Source organism: Meles meles, chromosome 6 (genome assembly GCF_922984935.1).
Source record: "Meles meles chromosome 6, mMelMel3.1 paternal haplotype, whole genome shotgun sequence".
NCBI classification, from domain to species: Eukaryota; Metazoa; Chordata; class Mammalia; order Carnivora; family Mustelidae; genus Meles; species Meles meles.
The window spans coordinates 85192828-85213438 of record NC_060071.1 but is presented as its reverse complement, the minus strand read 5'-3'; the positions used below and the strand labels follow the sequence as shown (position 1 = coordinate 85213438).

At 41.2% G+C, this 20611-nt stretch overlaps 1 protein-coding gene and 1 long non-coding RNA gene across 9 annotated transcripts in view; one reads left to right on the top strand and one right to left on the bottom strand.

Annotated features, from left to right (window-relative positions):
• Positions 1-17966, bottom strand: part of LOC123944119 — a 68366-nt gene extending 50400 nt beyond the window's left edge. For all 3 annotated transcript variants that reach the window (XR_006818738.1, XR_006818737.1, XR_006818739.1), the window contains exon 1: positions 17507-17966. This is a non-coding gene — a long non-coding RNA (uncharacterized LOC123944119). The remainder of the gene's footprint in view (positions 1-17506) is intronic.
• A 194-nt stretch (positions 17967-18160) lies between these two features.
• HECTD1 (HECT domain E3 ubiquitin protein ligase 1) overlaps positions 18161-20611 on the top strand; it is a 97881-nt gene continuing 95430 nt past the window's right edge. For 4 of the 6 annotated variants that reach the window (XM_046008884.1, XM_046008882.1, XM_046008881.1 and 1 more), the window contains exons 1-2: positions 18162-18490; positions 19925-20085. In XM_046008884.1, coding sequence (XP_045864840.1) covers positions 19946-20085 — 140 coding nt within the window. In that variant the 5' untranslated portion in view covers positions 18162-18490; positions 19925-19945. Of the gene's footprint in view, positions 18491-19812; positions 20086-20611 lie in introns of all 6 variants that reach the window. The other 2 variants (XM_046008880.1, XM_046008879.1) reach the window with 2 other exon arrangements.

Below are 20611 nucleotides of genomic sequence, written 5' to 3'. Positions count from 1 at the left end.
AACCTGAAAGGAAAAGAATGGAAAAATATACTGTTACGGAACCTGGACTGGATCCTGACAGAAGAACCAAGTGGCACTCGGAGACTTTGGTGGATCGGAGGTTTATTTAACACTGTGGGCTCAGAGGAGGTTGTTCTCCAAAGGTCTGAGCCCCGAGCTAGATGGTAATGTATACCCTTCTACTTCCACATACTTGGTACATTCGGCGTGTGTGGGAAACGTGGTAGGAAAGGAGAACCCGGGAAGGCTTTAAGACAGGGACTGGAATTTCCTTGCTGGTTTGGTCAGCCATCTTAGTGTACAGTTTTTCTCTATCAATACAAACAGTACCCCAAAGAGAGCTAGAATGGTTTTACTATGTCCGAGAAAATAGATTTTGGGACAAAAATCATTATTAGAGCCAAAAATATATACATTATAATGATAAAAATGTTAATCTGTCATGAAGACATTACTATAAATACATATGCACCATATGTATTTATACATAGAGCCTCGAGGGGTGCCTGGGTGGCTCCGTGGGTTAAGCCTCTGCCTTCAGCTTGGGTCATGGTCTCAGGGTCCTGGGATCGAGACCCGCATCATGCTCTCTGCTCAACGGGGAGCCTACTTCCCTCTCTCTCTCTCTGCCTGCTGCTCTGCCGACTTGTGATCTCTCTTTCTGTCAAATAAATAAATAAAATCTTAAAAAAAAACAACAACAGAGCTTTGAAATACATGAAGTAAAAAGTAATAACGGAGGGGTACCGGGGTGGCTCAGTCATTGGGCATCTACCTTCGGCTTGGGTCATGATCCTGGGGTCATGGGATAGGGCCCAGTGTTGGGCTCCCTACTTGGTGGAAAGCCTGCTTCTTCCTCTCCCACTCCCTGTCTTGTGTTCCCTCTCTTGCTCTGTCTCTGTCAAACATAGATAAACAAAATCTTAAAAAAAACAAACAACTTAAAAGAGATAAAAGTAATCATAGAGAAATAGGCAATTCAACCACAATAAAAATTTCATTATTCTATTTTCAAGAATACAGGATGGTTAGAACAACTAGACAGATGATCAGCAAGGAAACAGAAGACGTGAACACTATTATAAACCAAATAAACCTCCAGACATTCACCCAAAAGCAGAATGCACATTCTTCTCACATACACATGGAAAGTCTCCATGATTTAACAAAAAAAGCACAAAACTTGTATATTGGAAGCTACAAAATATCATTGATTGGTTAAAGAAGTAAATAAATGGAAATACATCCCATGTTTATAAATTGAGAGACTTAATTCTAAAATGGCAATACTAGCCAAATTGATGTAAATACTCAGTGCAATCCCTATCAAAATCAGAGCTGGTTTTGTGGTTGTTGTTTTGCATTTATTTTTGCAATTGATGACCTGATCTTAAATTCGTATGGAAATGCAAGGAACCTAGAATAGCCAAAATAATCTTGAAAAAGAACAAAGTTGGAGGATTCACACTTGCTGATTTCAAAACATACTACAAAGCTACAATAATCAAGCCAGGGTGGTATTGGAATAAGGATAGAAACTGAGATCAGTGAAACATAATTGAAAGTCCAGATAAGCCTTTATATTTGTGGTCAGTTGATTTCCAACAAAGATGCCAAGAAATTCATGGGAAAAGAACAGTTTTTCTAAAAATGGTGCTAAGAGCTTAAACTATAAAACTCTTAGAAGAAAGCATAAATGTAAATCTCCATGATCTTGGATTAGGCAATGGTTTCTTAGGTACTGAAATAAAAAATAAATTGTACTTCATAAAAATTTTAAAATTTTGTGCTTCAAAGGACACCATTAAGAAGTTTTAAGGCATCCCATGGAATAGAAGTAAATATTTGCAAGTTATTTATCTGGCAAAGAGCTTTCATCCAGACTATACAAAGAACCCTTACAGCTCAACAATGAAAAGACAAATAACCCAATTTAAAAATGGGTAAAAGATTTTTCTTTAAAGATCTTATTTATTTGAGAGAGAGAGAGAGACAGCAAGAGAGAGAACACAAGCAGGGGGTGCAGGAGAGGGAGAAGCAGGCTTCCTGCTAAGCAGGGAACTGGAGGCAGGGTCCAGTTAGGTGCCCTGGGATCATGACTTAAACCGAAGGAGAAGCTTAATGACTGAGCCACCCAGGCACCTCTGGGTAAAGGATTTTGATCGACATTTCTCCAAAGAAGATATATGAATAGCTGATAAGCACACAAAAGGTGCTTAACATTGACGTGGGAAACTGAGGCAGAAGGAAATGTAGATAATATTAAGTCTCCCTAGGGATGCCTGGGTGGCTCAATCAGTTAAATGTCTTCTTTTGGCTCAGGTCACGATTCCAGGACCTTGGGATCAAGTCCCAAATTGGATTCCTAGCTTGGTGGGGAGCCTGCTCCTCCCTCTGCCTGCTGCTCCCCACGCTTATGCTCTCTCTTTCTCACAAATAAATAAAATCTTTTCTTTTTTTTTTTTTTTTTAAGATTTTTATTTATTTGACAGAGAGATATCACGAGTAGGCAGAGAGAGAGGGGGAAGCAGGCTCCCTGTTGAGCAGAGAGCCCTATGTGGGGTTCAATCCCAGGACCCTGAGATTATGACCTGAGCTGAAGGCAGAAGCTTAACCCACTGAGCCACCCAGGTGCCCCACAAATAAATAAAATCTTTAAAAAAAAATTAAATCTATCTATAACCTGCAGTCCATTAACAAATACTTGAGATAGGCAGATTATAACATTCCTCCAGGATCCTGAATCTTCTTTAACATATGAGAGTCCTTTTAGAACTTCCCTTATCTTTACTTCTCTGAACCCCAAGATATACAATAAGCCATTGCTTAAAATCCAGAGGCAGCAGAGAGCAGCCGGCAGCAGAGACAGCAGTTCTTTCTGCCATGGGTTCTGTCCCCGTGCTTTAATAAAAATCACCATTTTCCATTGAAGATGTCTCAAGGACTCTTTCTTGGCCATTGGCTCTGGACCCCACCAACACAACAACATAAAAAAAAAAATACAACTACATCAAACATCATTAGTCAATAGGGAAATGTGATACTACTTCACACCCACTAAGATGGCTATAATAAAAAACACAGATGAGAGGTGTAGAACCCTCATACATGGTTGGTGGGGATGTAAAATGTACTGCTGTTTTGGAAATCAGTTGGAAGTTCCTCCCAATGTTAAACAATATAGTTTAATAGTTCCATTCCTAGGTATATACCCAAGAGAATGAAAATGTATCTACCCAGAGATTGTACATGAATGTTCATAGCAGCATTATTTATAATAATAAAAAACTGAAAATAGCCAAATGTCCATGAACTGATAGGTAGAAAAAGAAAATGTGGTTTATTCCTGCTATGGAATATTACTCAGCCATAAAAAAGAATGGAAGTTCTGATATATGCTATATAGATGAACCCTAAATACAAAATGTTTAATGGAAAGAGCCAGATATTAAAGGCCATGTATTGTATAATACTATTTATGATAAATATCCAGAGTAGGTAAATGTGTACAGATACAAAGTAGATTAATAGTTTCCAGGTACTAGGTCTTAGAGAGACTGTAATAGTAATAACTGCTAACGGGTATGGGGTTTCCTTTTTAAGGTGATGAAAATATTCCAGAATTAGATTGTGGTTATATAATATATTATGTATTTTATATGATATACACATCAGGAAATTGAATATGAACCTAAAGAAACTGAATAACAAAAAACCTTGAAATCATATAGTCATGGTGATTGTCAAAGAAAAACTAGTATAGATAACATTTCCTTGAAAACTTGGTGGTTAATTTCTTTGGCCAAGAAACTCCCTGCCTTAATCTCTAGCTATCTTAGCATATCCACATTCTCATATTAATAATACATACAGATATCCTTAAGCCATTGGCATTTGCCTAGTAAGTCAAACAATATTCCATGGGCTCCAAGTTTATATTAAATTCTGATCTACCTTCTTAGGTCTTCTAGACAAGGATTCAGATAATCTATGGCAAATGACCTCTGGGGAAGTCAAATATAATTCTGGTTTTGAATGACCTAGATAGACTTTTCTCCTAAGCAGCTTTACTTGAATAACTGCCCACCTGTTCAATTCTGCTATCACAGAAACACTGATCTCTGGGAGTAGAGTTTTAATCCTCATAGCTGAAGAAAAGTAACTATTTATTTTATTTATTTAATTTATTTGACAGACAGAGATCAAAAGTTGCTATTTTTCCTGGCGTGGGTAACCAAAGTCTAATCCTCAGGCTTCTTTAGTTAGCTGATAAAAGGGATAAAAAAAACCAAAAACTCTTTTCATCATCCAGGAGTTTGGATAGTGATGGGTAGGTGAATTTTGGACTTTGGTAATGTAAGAAGTCCAAGAAAAAGGCTTAAGACTTGTTTAATGTCATATTAACTTTGTAGTATTTAATAATATGATAACAATTTGTGGGGCACCTGGGTAGCTCTATTGGTTAAGTGGCCAACTCATGATCTCAGCACAGGTCTCAGTCTCAGGGGTGTGAATTCAAGCCTCATGTTGGGCTCTATACTGGGTGTTGAGCCCACTTTATTTATTTTTTAAGATTTTATTTATTTATTTGTGAGAGAGACAGTGAGAGAGAGCATGAGAGGGGAGAAGGTCAGAGGGAGAAGCAGACTCCACATGGAGCTGGGAGCTCCACGCGGAACTTGATCCCGGGACCCCAGGATCATGACTCAAGCTGAAGGCAGTCGCCCAACCAACTAAGTCACCCAGGCGCCCTTGAGCCCATTTAAAAAAAATTGTGATCATAATTAATAATACATATGATTTTATATGTTTATACTTATGCCAACAAAAAAGGCCATACGAATGTTATCAAAACGTTAATGATAATAATCTCAAAGTTGTTGGCGATTAGTTTTTCTTTTTTAAAGATCTTTTTAAAAAATTTATTTGACAGACAGAGATCACAAGTAGGCAGAGAGGCAGGCAGAGAGAGGTGGGGAGGGGGGAAGCAGCCTCCCCGCTGAGCAGAGAGCCCGATGCTGGCCTCGATCCCAGGACGCTGAGATCATGACCTGAGCTGAAAGCAGAGGATTTAACCCACTGAGCCACCCAGGCACCCAATTATTTTTTCTTTTTATTCTGTCTGAATTTTCCAATTTTTCTACCATCTGTATGCTTAACAGAAATTCTTAATTGCAAAAGTGATTTAAAAAAATTCAAACACTGATGGGGCACCTGGGTGGCTAAGTGGGTTAGGCCTCTGCCTTTGGCTCAGGTCATGATCTCAGGGTCCTACAATTGAGCCCCCCATCGGGCTCTCTCTCAGCAGGGAGCCTGCTTCTTCCTCTCTCTCTGCGTACCTCTCTGCCTACTTGTGATCTCTGTCTGTCAAATAAATAAATAAAGTCTTTTAAAAAAATTCAAACACTGAAAAGAAGTATACAAAGAAATTGCTCTCCATTATTATTATTATTATTATTATTATTATTTTAGATTTTATTTGTCAGAGAGAGCCCACAAGCAGGGGGAAAACAGACAAAGGGAGAAGCAGGCTCCCTGCTGAGGAAGGAGCCCAATGTAGACTCAATCCAAGGACCCCAGGATCATGACCTGAGTTGCAGGGAGACAGGTAACTGACTGAGCCACCCAAATCCCAGATAAATAAAATCTTAAAAAAAAAAAAAAGGATGTGGAGGAAAAGAAACCCTCATGCACTGTTGTTGGGAATGCAAACTGGTGTAGCCACAGTGGAAAACAGTATGGAGGTTCCTCAAAAAATTCAAAATAGAACTACCCTACTATCCAGTAATCACACTATTGGGTATTTACCCAATGAATACAAAAACACTAATTATAAAGGATATATGCACCCCTATGTTTATTGCAGCATTATTTACAATAGTCAAGATATGTTAGCAGCTTGTGTCCACCAATAGATGAATGGATAAAAAAGAGGTGGTATACATATTGAATGGATATTATTCAGTTATAAAAAAGGATGAAATCTTGCCATTTGCAACAACATTAATGGAGCTAGAGAGTATAACAATGCTAAGTGAAATAAGTCAGAGAAAGACAAATACCATATGATTTCACTCATGTGGAATTTAAGAAACAAAACGAATAAGCAAAGAAAAAGAGAGAAACCAAGAAATAAACTCTTTTTAAAAAAAAAGATTTACTTATTTATTTTGGGGGACAGGAAGGAGAGGTAGAGACAGAATCCCAAGCAGACTCTGCTCTGAGCACAGAGCCCTATTCAGAGCTTGATTTCATGATCCCAAGATCACGTCCGAAGGCAAAACCAAGAGTCAGATGCTTAACTGTATGAGCCACCCATGTGCCCCAAGAAACAGACTCTTAACTATAGAGAACAAACTGATGGTACCAGAAGGGATGTGGGGGGGATGGGATGGGTGAAAGAGGTGACCCATTAAAAAGTACACTTATCATGATGAGTACTGAATAATGTATAGAATTTTTTTTAAGTTTATTTATTTATATGTCAGAGAGAGAACACAAGCAGGGGCAGTGGGAGAGGGAGAAGCAGACTCCCTGCTGAGCCAGGAGTCCTATGTGGGGCTCGATCCCAGAACCCTGGGATCATGACTTGAGCCAAAGGCAGATGCTTAATAGACTGAACCATCCAGGTGCCCCAATGTATAGAATTATTGAGTCACACCTGAAACCAATATAACACTATATGTTAATATACTGGAAATAAAATTAAAAACTTAAAAATAATTACTTGGGACAAACAAAATATAATGGGATCTTAATGTGTTTTTAACTTTGTAACTTGCTATTCTAGTTTAAAATAATTGTCACTGGGCGCCTGGGTGGCTCAGTGGGTTAAAGCCTCTGCCTTCAGCTCAGGTCATGGTCTCAGGGTCCTAGGATCAAGCCCCATATCGGGCTCTCTGCTTAGCGGGGAGCCTGCTTCCCCCTCTCTTTCTGCCTGTCTCTCTGCCTACTTGTGATCTCTGTCAGATAAATAAAGAAAATCTTAAAAAAAAGTTGTCACTAAAAAAGAAAGAGAAAGAAAAAAGGAGCATCTTGGTGGCTCAGTCAGTTAAGTGCCTGACTCTTGACGTCAGCTCAGGTCATGATCTTAGGGTCGTGAGATCGAGTCCTGTATCTGGCACACTGGGTGTGGAGCCTGCTTGGGATTCTCTCTCTCTCTCCCTCTGCCCCTCCCACCCCGACTCTCTCTAAAAAAAGAAAAAAAACTGTCATTTTTCTAGGTCAGTCTCCTCCTTCCTTTCCTTCTTCTTCTCCTTCTTTTATAATGAAAGTTCTATGTCCAGCATGGGGCTTGAACTCACAACTCCAAGATCAACAGTCGCATGCTCTCCTAACTGATAAGCCAGGTGCCCCATTAATCAGTTTTTTTTTTTAACACCTATACAGATTAGATGAAGATGTGTAGATTTCTTCACTTTTTATTGACAGAATATGTAAGCTGTTCCCAATGTTCAATAAATACAAAAATGCTGCAATAAATATGCTGGTATTTTTATTTTTCTGCACTCATACTATCATTTCAATAGGCTTGATTCCTCAAGGTATATTTCTTCTTGTCATCAAGGAGAAAACTCAGTTAATACAGAGAGATAGCAGAGGATAAGGTTAAGAATTTCTGTAGCCAGGCTTTCTGGATTCAAAGCCCACTTCTGTTATTTACCAGTTGTGTAGCCTTGTACAGGTTACTTAATCATTTATAGGCTCTGTTTTCCCCATTTGAAAATGGAGAGAATAATATTATGTCCCTTGTTGGGTTATTAGGAGGATTAAGTGAGTTAGTAACTATAAAGCACTTAAAATGATTCCTGTACATAGTAAGCTCTGTGTATTTGTAAGTTAAATAAAATACATATTTCTTCATTTTCCCCTAGAATGCTACCTCTTTTTAAGTTTTTGTTACCTTTTTATTTTATAACAAAATCATAATTTATAATAGTGCAAAAAATATAGGAACATACTTAAATTATTTTGAGTTTTAAAAAGCTTAAGTAAATAACTATAGTGATTGTTCTTCCCATAGATATTAGGTTAAAGGATGTCATCATTCAAAATTTTAAAAACATTTCATTAATTAATTAATTTATTTATTTAGCAGGGGGAGGGGGCAAAGGGAAGGGGAAAGAAAATCCCAAGCAGGCCCCATGCCCAGTGTAGAGTCCGATGTGGGGTTAAATCCCACAACCCTGAGATCATGACATGAGTCGAAATCAAAAGTTGGACACAACTCACTGAGCCACCCAGGTGCCCCCAAATTAAAAACATACTATCAGATTGTTTTAAAATACTATATGTTGGTATTATTTCCTTTATCATCCTAGACCTTCCATATGTTTTTAAAAATCATTTTTATTATGGTATTTTCAAACACATATAAAAGTATAGACACTGGCATAATGAACCCCCATGTACCTATTACCCAGATTCAATAATTCAATAATTATCCTCAAAACATGGCCAAATGTGTTTTATCTAACTCTACTCAATATCCCTTCAAATTAATTTTTTTAAAGATTTCATTTATTTTTTTAGTCTCCTCACCCCCCCAAAAGTAAACTTTATACCCCACGTGGGACTCAAACTTATGACCAAGATCAAGAGTCAGATGCTCTACTGGACTGAGCCAGCCAATTATTTTGAAGCAAACCCTGTCATCATATCATTTCACCTGTAAATGTTTTTATATGCTTCTCTGAGTGATAAGGATTCTTTTCAAGAAAATATAACCATATACCATTATCATAGATAAAATAAAAACAATGAACAATAATCCACTCATAGCAAATATCCAGGAGACACTTCAAATGTAAACAACTTATTATGTAAGTTTTTCCCCTAAGACACATTTTGAAATCTGTAATTAGAGCATATAATTCCTCACAAAAGTTAGGTCCTTGAAAGTTTTTTTTTTTTTTTAAAGATTTTATTGATTTATTTGACAGAGAGAGAGATCACAAGTAGAGAGGCAGGCAGAGGAAGAGGGGGAAGTAGGCTCCCCGCTGAGCAGAGAGCCTGATGCGGGGCTCAATCTAGGACCCTGAGATCATGACCTGAGTCAAAGGCAGAGGCTTAACCCACTGAGCCACCCAAGCACCCCTCCTTGAAAGTTTTTTATTGATAGAGTTTTTGTAAAGCAGATCATACTTTTACTCTAAGCCTTCAAAGCAACTATTATGTACCCAAGTATGTTAAAGAAGAATAATAAACTATCTTCAAGAATAATTTTCCTTAAGATGAAGGCTATAGGATGTTTGAGAACAGCAAATTACAGAAGGGTTTTTTAGTCTTAGAGCAAGAATAACTATCTAGGAACATAAAGCACACAACTTTACAAATGTGATTTGGTTTTTTATTTCACTTCCAAGAGAGATAGATATAGTGAATCTTGTAATAAACTGTCAAAATTCTAGAATTTATTTTTAAATACATTATTTTTGAAACCTTTAGAAGAGTGAGTCTTCGATGACAGTATTACTAAGAATTTTTCATCATTTTTTTTAAGATTTTTATTATTTATTTATTTGACAGAGACAGTGAGCAAGAGAGAGAGCAAGCATCAGCAGGGGGAGCAGCAGAGGGATAGGAGAACCAGACTCCCCACTGAGCAGGGAGCTGGTTGAGGGGCTCGACCCCAGGATCCTGGGATCATTACCTGAGCTGAAGACAGATGCTTAACTGACTGAGTAACCCAGGTGCCCCTGTAGTGTGCTTTAAAGAAACCTTATCCTAAAACTGCTGACTTTTATTGTGATTTTATTATATTATTTTAAATTAAAATATGAAATCCTATCACAAGAGCATTCAAGTAAAAGAATAAAGCCCTGATGAAAACAGAAGATCTTGTGAAGGCAACTGACCATACCTGAATATATGTCCCAAGAAACCAGGATATGTTTACCTGTTAATATTTCACCTTCATGGGGGTGCCTAGGTGGCTCAGTGGGTTAAAGCCTCTGCCTTTGGCTCAAGTCATGATCTCGGGGTTCTGGGATCGAGCCCCACATCGGGCTCTCTGCTCGGCAGGGAGCCTGCTTCCTCCTCTCTCTCTCTGCCTACTTCTGATCTCTGTCTGTCAAATAAATAAATAAATCCTTTAAAAAAAATTAGAAAAAAAAATTTCATGTCAAAATACAAGAATAATGGCCATTGAGGGGGCGCCTGGGTTGCTCAGTTGGTTAAATGCCTGACTTAGCACAAGTGATTTCGGGGTCCTGGGATCAAGCCTCACATAGGGAATAGTGAGAGGCAGGGAGTTTGCTCGAGGATTCTCTCACTCCCTCTCCCCTTGTCCCTCCCCCGGCTCATGCTCTCTGTCTCTCTCAAATAAGTAGATCTTGAAAAAAGAAGAAAAAGAAGAAGGAGAAGAAGAAGGAGAAGCAGCAGCAGCAGCAGCAGCAGCAGCAGAATGGCCATTGGGAATTGCTATGTACCAGACACAGTAAAAGGTACAGTGAGTCACAGACTTCATCTTTCATGAACTATATAAAAGTCTAGAAGAAGGTAAATGTGAACACACTTCCCTTGTCTTCCTCCATGATAATACTTACCACATAATATTGTCAACTACACTGAGAACATCAAGGAGATTATGAATGGTAGGTCAGAAGGCTTCAAAAATGATATGTGAGTTAGATCTCAAATGTTCCGTTGGGGCTGGCCAGACATTAGGAAGACCATGTGGAGAAGCACAGAAGTGTGAAGAAGGCTCCTTTTTGGGAAACAGGGAAAGGCCCCACTTTTATGAAGTACCTTCAATATACACAGTTAACTGGGATTGATTCACAGGTTCAGAAACGGAGATATCATTCAGATTTAAACTCTTACCTCACTGACAGACATTATTAATGAATTAATTTTTAAAAATAAATCTTACCTTATGAATAACACAGTTATATGATGTTATGTTTTTTATGTATCAAAAGCATCACTAGATGTAAACATTTCAAATATGCTACAAAAAAATGTCTGTTTGGGCATTTCTTCAACTTTTAATTGGAAATGGGAGTATCCCTGGCTTCTCTCAATTTCTGAGAAGCTGTAACTATGAAAGAGTGTGGCCATTTTGAAACAGTAGGAAATGAAATTTGGCTGGAACCTAGGTAGAGTTAGTGGTTGGAAGAGAACATTGAGGTTAACTGGAATTAGTTTGCTAATGGTCTTGAACACCATGCTAAGGACTCTGAAGTTTGTTTTTTGGGCAATGGGGAGCCTTTGGACATTGTAAACAAAGGAGCACTGTGATATGAGGAAGGCTTTAGGATTATTAGCCATCTCAAGTTAAAAGTGATTTCTGTAATGCTGCCTGGCTGGCTCAGTCAGTAGAGCATGTGACTTTTGTTACTAGGGCTGTGAGTTCAAGCCCTACGTTGGACATAGAGCTTACTTTAAAAAATTTAAAAAACCATAAAATTGATTTCTATAAAGCTTTACAGTTAGCAAAAGACTTTAATAAAAAAATTTAATTCTCCGATATTATTTAATATATATGAAAAATGATCTAACTGTGTTAGCATAAGCACTATCTTTATTTTACACAAGAGAAAATGCGCAGACAAGTTAGGTGACTTTTTGCTCTCACAGTATGTAAAAGACAGGTCTAGTTCTCAAACCTAGTCCTTCAACTCTTTGGTTCTTAGAGTCTGAAGGAATATTCAAGATAACCTGGGGTGCCTGACTAACTCAGGAGGGGAAGCATGCAACTCTTGATCTCTGGGTTGTGAGTTCAAGCCCCACATAGGGTGTAGAGATTACTTAAATAAATAAATAAACTTAAAAAAAAGAGAGAGAACCTATTCTACCCTCCTTCATGCTGACAATAAAACAAAACAAAAACAAAAAGTGTAGTCATCTGTGCCATCCCTGACTTATTATCTAGACTCTATTTATTCATTCATTCATTCATTTTTAAAAAGATTTTATTTATTTACTTGAAAGAGAGAATGTGAGAGAACATGAGAGGGGAAGAGTCAGAGGGAGAAGCAGACTCCCTGCTGAGCAGGGAGCCCGATGCTGCACTTGATCCCAGGACTCCAGGATCATGACGAGAGCCAAAGGCAGCCACCCAACAACTTAGCCACCCTGGCGCCCCTGTTATCCAGATTCTTCTATAATATTTCCAGTGTTGGGGAGTTATTACTTCAGGAGGCAATGCATTTTTATTTGATCTACCAGCTTGAATTATTAAAAGGTGGTATGGTAAAAACGCTATACACATGAGAGTTGGTTGAGCAAATGTGTGAAAATCAGTTCCCATTTTACTAGCTTGGTGAACTTGGCAAACTATTTAATCCTTCCAGACCTCAGTTTCTTTATATGTAAAGTAGGATAACCAGAGATACCTAATCAGATGGATATTAGAATAATTGACGGAGATTATGCATGCAAAAACCTAGGCCAGTAGTTCTCAACCTTAGCTGCACATTAGATTCAGTTGGGGAACTTATTTTTTTTAACAGACTAGACTATATTTTTAGAGCCATTTTAGGCACACCAAAATTGAGCAGAAAGTACAGTTTCCTTATACCTCCTGCCCTTTACATGCGCAACCTTCCTTACTTTCAATATCCCCCACCAGGGGCACCTGGGTGGCTCATTTCATTATATCTACCTTCGGTTCAGGTCATGGTCCTAGGGTCTGGGATCAGCCTCACATCAACCTCCTACTCAGCAGAGAGCCTGCTTCTCCCTCTTCCACTGCCCCTGCTTGTGCTCTCTTTCTGTGTCAGGTAAATAAATAAAATCTTCATAAATAAATAAAATCTTAAAAAAAAAATCCCCACCAGACTGGTATATCTATTGCAATTAATGAATCTGTATTGACATATCATTGTCACTTAAAGCCCATGGTTTACATTAGGATTCACCCTTGGTGTACATTCTATAGGTTTTGGCAAATGAAATGTATCATGACACATTTTCATCATTATAGTATTATACAGAATAGTTTCGCTGCCTTAAGAAATCACCTGTATTCTATCTATTCAGCTCTCCCCACCGTGTAGTCCTGGTAACGACAAATCTTATTTATTGTGTTCATAGTTTTGCCTTTTCCAGAATGTTATATAGTTGGAATCATTTAGTATGAAGCCTTTTTCAATTGGCTTCTTTCACTTCTTTCACTTAGTAATATGCATTTAAGGTTCTTCTGTGTCTTTTCATGGTTTAATAGTTCATTTCTTTTTTTTTTTTTTTTTAAGATTTTACTTATTTATTTGACAGAGAGAGAGATCACAAGTAGGCAGAGAGGCAGGCAGAGAGATAGTAGGAAGCAGGCTCCCCTTTGAGCAGAGATCCCGATGTGGGGCTGGATCCCAGGACCCTGGGATCATGACCTGAGCCGAAGGCAGAGGCTTTAGCCCACTGAGTCACCCAGGTGCCCCAAGAGTTCTTTTTTTTTTTTTAAAGTAGGCTCCACCCAGCTTGAAAAATGCTTTGTTTATTTTCATAATAGTTTTTATCAGATGTATTTTGTAAATTTTTCCTCACCTGGGGAGCTTTTAAAAAGTTAGATGCCAATGTGGCGCCTGGGTGGCCAGTTGTTAAGTGGCTGCCTTTGACTCAGGTCATGATCCCAGGATCCTGGAATCCAGCCTCATACCAGGCTCCCTGCTCAGTGGAGATTCTGGCCGCACCACCCCCCCAACACCGTGTGTGCTTGTGCTTTCTCTCTCAAATAAATAAATAAAATCAGAAAGGGGGGGAGGGGGGAGGAAGGGAGGAAGGAAGGAAGAAATAAATATGTCAGATGCCAGGGAGCCTGGGTAGTGCAGTTGGTTGGGACTCTTGGTTTCCACTCAGGTCATGGTCTCAGGCTTATAGGATTGAGCCCTGATTCGGGCTCTGCACTCAGCAAGGAGTATGCTTGGGAATTTTTCTCCCTGTCCCTCTGCCCCTCCTGTTTGTGCACGCACGCTCAATCTCTCTCTCTCTCGGATAAATAAATAAATCTTTAAAATGTCAGATGATCAGGCCATATCTCAGACTACTTCAGTCAGAATCTCTAAAGGTAAGATCCAACCATCAGTATTTTTTAAAGTGCTCTAAGAGACTTCGATGTGTAGCCAAGGCTGAGAGTCATCAGCCTGTCAATACAATAATAATAATAATAATATTTAAGTATAATTATAGTACTATTCATTATTATTGCAGCTAGATTTTATTAGACATTTATCATGTCCTAACACTTTTCTAAATGAATTACAACTATTACTTCACTAAGGGTATTAACTACTTTGACGTATTACCTGTGCGACCTTGGTCTTTCTGAGCTTTGTTTTACTATTCTGTAAGACAAGGATAGTAACAGAAACTAAAGCCCTCATTGAATAATATAGTAAACAAGATAATGAATGTAAAATGTGTATCATATATTAAATATTCAAAAATGCCAGCTATTAATATTATTGTATTATTAGTTCTGCTGTTTTGTGTGGCATGCTAGGTTGGCTCCCTCTTCCATAGGACAGGTCATTAAACAATTGAAGGCAATAGTCATGTTCCCATGTCCCCACTTCTCCAGGCAAAACAAGTCCAGTCCATTCAACTCTTTTACCCTCCTTGGGCATGTTTAGCTTCTCCATGTTAATTAACTGATTCCTAAGCCTAAAACAGTGCTTCAAATGAGATCAGAGCAGAACAGAGGAGTGTAGTCTTTTTTGCCTTGAGTTAGGAGGGTGGTAACCACATCCTGAGCCTCCATTTTGGCTCGCAGAGTATGTGGTAAACTGAAGTGCTGATGTCTTGTTCCCTAAACTTCGAAGGCAGCTTCACTTCAATCTTTTAATATGATATTTTGTCCTTCATATTTAGACTTACTAAAATAATTTTGTTCATTTTGTCTCAGTGCTGCATTCTGCGGCAATATCTTTGAATCTTCATCAGATACTACAACATATCATCTGTACCCTCAAATTTTTTGTTCAAAGTCAGTTAGATATGGATGCCTGACTGGCTTAGTTGGTTAAGTATCTACCTTTGGCTCAGGTCATGATTCCAGAATCCTGGGATCAAGTCCTGCATCGGACTTCTTGCTCAGCAGGGAACCTGCTTCTCCCTTTGCCTGCTCCCCGGCTTGTGCTCTCTGACAAATAAATAAATAAAATCTTAAAAAAAAGTAGTTAGTTAGGTAAAGTTGTCCAGCAGTACATGGCCAACACAAAGGCTCTGGCATATTACAAACTTTTCACCAAGAAGTTATTTGTCCATTAAGTAACATTCTCTGGGTATAGTTGTTCAGGTAACCAGGACTTCACCTTACAACTTTATCTAACAACACTATCATCTGACCCACCTCTTTCTTGGCAATAAGAATTTTAATATTTTTCATTTAAAAAGTGGCAATATGGAGTACCTGGGTGGCTCACTTGGTTAAGCGTCTGCCTTCAGCTCAGGTCATGATCCCAGGGTCCTGGAATTGAGCCCCACATCGGGCTCTTTGATCAGCAGGGAGCCTGCTTACTCCTCTTTCTCTCTGCCTGCCTCTTTGCCTACTTGTGATCTCTCTCTCTCTCTCTGTGTCAAATTAATAAATAAATAAAAAGATTTTTATTTATTTCTTTGAGAGAGAGCTTGAAAGTGCACACATGAAGTGCGGGAGGAGCAGGGGCAGAGGGAGAGTGAGAAGCAGACTCCCTGCAGAGCAGGGAACCCCACCTGGAGCCCGTTGTGTTATTCAACACAGGGCTGGATGCCAGGACCCAGATCATAACCTCATAATGAAGGCAGACGCATAACCAACTGAGCACCTTGTACCTAAGATTTTACAGGAAATCTTGTCAAATGCCTTCTTGAAATTCACTTACTTCAACTATGGCATCCCAATAATAACATTTGGAGAACTTGCATGAGGGATATATATAGGAACTCTTAATTTTATTTGCAACTTTTTTTTTTTAATGTCTAAGCTTATTTCAAAATTAAAAGTTAAAAAACAAGACCGTAAGTTTAGCTTAAGATGACTAATCCTTGGGGCTCAGGCCTCTCTGCTCAGTGGAGAGTCTGCTTCTCCCTCTGCCTGTTTCTCCCTCTGCTGGCTTCTCCCCCAGCTCGTGCTCTCTCACTCTCGCTCTATCATCAATAAATAAAAATATTAAAAAAGAATAAAGAATAAAAAAGAATTGAAGTTAATATTTAAATTCTGAAAAAAAATATTTAAATTCTGATATATCTTTTTTTTTAAAGATTTTATTTATTTATTTGACAGAGAGAGAGAGAGCGAGAGAGAGAGATCAAGATCACAAGTAGGCAGAGAGGCAGGCAGAGAGAGAGGGGGAGGCAGGCTCCCTGCTGAGCAGAGATCCTGATGTGGGGCTCGATCCCAGCACCCTGAGATCATGACCTGAGCCGAAGGCAGAGGCTTTAACCCACTGAGCCACCCAGGAGCCCCCTGATATATCTTTTTAAAAATAATTGTTAGATTTATTGGCCCTTCCTTCCTCCACCATTGGAGGAGTTCAGCAACCTCCCAGCTAACTGTTTTGTCTTTGTGGCTCCTTTTAGCCATTCCATCAATCTTTCTAAGACTCTAATTATTCTCATCAGTGTTCTAATCCAAAACTTGTTACTTATCTAAGCCTAAATTCTGCAGCTGGCATTCAAGGCCCTGCTTGCTCCAGTCCCCACCTTCTCCCCACTTCATTGCTTAATGCAGAATCTTTGCTTGGGGCACAGTTCCTCTTTCCTTTGTCAGACAATACCAGTCTTTGCTTGTATTCTTCCCCTCCCTTGCACTGTCCATATTCCACCCATTCTTCAAAGTCCAGAAAGACCTTCCTCTTTGAAGATTTTATTGGCAGCTCCATGTCATAGTCATAGCTCCCAAACAATTACTGTCATGTGTTGTAGTTGTGACAAGATAGTAGAATCTTCTACTCTTTTTTCTTGATATGAACTGTTAACGGGAGACCTAGGGACCATGACCTGTGACAGTGGGACCTGTGCCTATATGTATTTGAAGTGCAAATCTGTAATTTCCAAAATACTGGTTCTTCTAGCATATGAAGATTGCTTAAAGGAACACTACTCAATTACTATTATGTAATATTCATTTTTGTCATAAAAGATGAAAAGGGGAGAGTACAGTGAGAGTGACTGAGGTATGGGTTTACTTATCTCAGAAACCACGGGATTTGGGCGCCTGGGTGGCTCAGTGGGTTAAGCCTCTGCCTTCGGCTCAGGTCATGATCTCAGGGTCCTGGGATCGAGCCCCGCATCGGGCTCTTTGCTCTGCAGGGAGCCTACTTCCCCGCCCCTCTCTGTCTGCCTCTCTGCCTACTTGTGACCTCTGTCAAATAAATAAATAAAATCTTAAGGAAAAAAAAAAAACGCTATATTCACATTTCCAATGAACTACATCCTAAAAATTTCCAAATAGGTCTTATAAGCAGGCCCGTTTTATTTTTAAAGGGTGTGAAACACAAAACGTTTGACGGGAATAACCACGGATGTACTCCAGACCACAACCCACAGGAAAAAGAGTCAAAAGCACACTCTTAGCGGTGCTGCTTACCGGGACGTCACTGGGCCTGAATTTACACTTTTTTTGGAGCCTCAGTTCTCTTATCATTGCAATGGAGATACTGCCGGAAAATATTTACTTCCCAGGGTTGTGGTGAAAGGTTTTCCTTCTGGTGAACTGCAGGTGGTTTGCCTCCTAAGACCCCACGGTGGTGCTTTTCCTCCCGCGACGCACTTCCGTGCGCGAGTAAGGCTGCCCGTCGGGGAGGAGAGGAGCTCGCGGTGCAGTTCGGTGCAGTTCGGGCCGCCAGGCCGGCGGGGGCTCGGTAAGGACAGGTTGGCCACAGCTATGACGTGTAGCGTGGGGGCCTAACAGCAGCAGCACGCTAAGTGTGTAGGCACGGTGCAAAACAGGCTGAGCGTGCGTGCACCAGTGTGCGGGGGTGCTGGGAGCGAGTGCACGACAGCAAAGCGACAGCTGACAGGGGAGTCTGATGCCCGCAGGGCCAGAGCGTCCTGGTACTGAGGGCCACGCGTCCGGCCGCCGGGTTCCCCAGGTTGAGGCTACTGCGCCGCCCGCCGACCGGTCTCAGCAGCGCCCCACCTGGCGGCCGGTGGGGTCGCTGCCGGGAGAGTCGTTTTGCTCCGCCTCCGCCAAGCTCGGCTGCCCTCCGCAGCTTCCCCGCCCCGCTCTCGCCCGACCCTCTCCCTTCCCCCTCCGGGATCGCGATGGACGCGGCCACCCCCCGCTGCTGCCGGCAGCACCTCGCGGGTCTCTGAGCTGCGGGCCTGAGGAGCCGCGTGCCGGGGACCGGACGTGCGCTGGCTGCCGCCGGTCGGGGGAACCTCTCGCTTCCCTGTCACCAGGTCCCCGCGGAGGAAGGGGAGGGACAAGGCGCGGCTTTTCCTGTGCGGCTTGCCCGGCTCGACCTGCGCGGCCTGCGGCTTCCTGGTAACTCGAGGGCCGCGGCCGGGCCTGGCTCTGCCCGCGGCCTGCTCGGAGCTGGACCGTAGCGGTTTGGGACGACAAGCCCGGGTAAGAGCTTGAGGGACGGGGAGGCGGAAGAGCCTCAGGCGGTCGGAAGGACCCGGCCTAGGGGCCGGGATCCCGGATGCCCGGCGGCGTGCGGAGAGCGAGACCCCGGCTCCGGGTGAGGTCGGCCGGGCTGCTTGCCGACTAACCCGCTTAGCCCCTTTGTTCCCCTCCCTCGGCCCTGCCCCCGGCGGGGCCCGGCTTGCTAGAGCCGGAGCTTGGCTTGGCCGAGCCGGAGCCCAAGGCGGGCCCCCCTTGCCCTTGAGAAAGGTTCGCCTCCCCGTCGGGCCAGGGACGTCCCCCCGAGCCTCGAAGTTCCGGGCGCCGCTCCCGAGAGACCCGCCGCCCTGCTCGGCCCGGCGGCCTGCTCTGGGCACTGAGGCTTGCTGCCTCTCCTCCAGAACTTCCCCCTCCTAGACACAGGTAGCTAACTTAGCAGGGTTTGGTGCCAAGAAACCAGAGCCTCGTTCCTGCGCCTCCCGGCGCGGGGCTCGGCTGGGCCGGGAGTGTTGGGTCATCCCTGCTGGCCGCCGCCGTTGGGTGCCCACCCGGGACCCGGGGCTGGATTCACACACTTGCAGCTGGGTTACCTGGGATCCAAAGCTGTCCTTCTGTCAGGGAGCCTACGGGCTTTTGTAATGACTTGACTCTTGGGGCTGCTTCTCTATTTTGTATTATAATTTTTTAACCAACTGCCCCATTCTGTGAGAATGGGGAAAGAGGGCCATAGAGTGGCCTGTATTCGGATCCCTAAGGTGTTAGTCCATTGCATTTAGTTTTAGCATTTCTTTTTTAAACTTTAAAGAGTTGCCAAGACTGCCAGAATTCTTAACCACGCCTTTATTCATAGATACAACTTGTATCTAATTATTGTTTGTATGTGGACGTCTTAAGAAGCAGTAGGTAAATTGGGAATTCAGCAGAATTTGTGGAATTGGGAGATCATTTTAAAGCAGAAACTTAATTTGAAGGGGGAGTGGACACTGCTTAGAATCTCAAAATACTGAATCTAACACTTATGAAGATCAGTTTAGGGTGAAGGAGCGGGGAAGAACTTTGTCGGAAAAAAAAAGAACCTTTAGTAAGGTGTTCTTTGCCTTTTGGCACAGGCGTTGGTGACAGCAGTGGTGGGATCTAAAGTTTGACTGTGTTTGACAGAGACAGCTCTGGTTTCCAGTTAAGTAGCAACCTAATCAGCTTATACTCTAATGCAAAACTGGTTTTTATTTAGGATGATACGTGAACGTTAAACCAGCGAAATAAAGTTGAAAAACTGCATTAAAGTACTCTCTCAAACATACTTACAAGTCTTTTCTAATTCCTAGGAGAACACCAGGAACATTTGGTTCTAGCCGATGTAAAAGAAAAATTTTTAAACCCCAGCTGATCGATCCTGGATATTTAAAGGACTTTTTCCTTTTACTTTTTTAATTTAAGCAAAGAGGCTTTTAAAAAACCATGGCAGATGTGGATCCTGATACATTGCTGGAGTGGCTGCAGATGGGACAGGGAGATGAAAGGGACATGCAACTAATAGCCCTGGAACAGCTATGCATGCTGCTTTTGATGTCTGACAACGTGGATCGTTGTTTTGAAACGTAAGTACATCGCTCCGTCATCTTCTTTTGGGGTTGCTGTGGTGACATCTGTTTTCAGCCATTTGCTGACTTCAGTTTGTATAGACTTTTCTTTTTTCCTTTTTTTTTTTTTAGATTTTATTTATTTATTTGATAGACAGAGATTACACATAGTCAGAGAGGTAGGCAGGGAGAGAGAGTAGGAAGCAGGCTCCCTGCTGAGCAGAGGGCCTGATGTGGGACTCGATCCCAGGACCCTGGGATCATGACCTGAGCCAAAGGCAGAGGCTTTAACCCACTGAGCCACCCAGGCACCCTGTATAGACTTTTCTTTAGTGAGTTTTAAAATTATCTTTTTAAAAGTGTCTGCGGTTTTGCATTTACACTTTTCTGAGAAATCTGCATTGATAGGTGAAGTAATTCCTGTAATGATAATTGTGATGACACAGATATATGTTTGTTGAATGAATAGGAATTAGGGAATTCTAAATTTAACCCATAGCTTGCTTGATTCATTTTCAAAATACATTATGAACTGGGAAATACA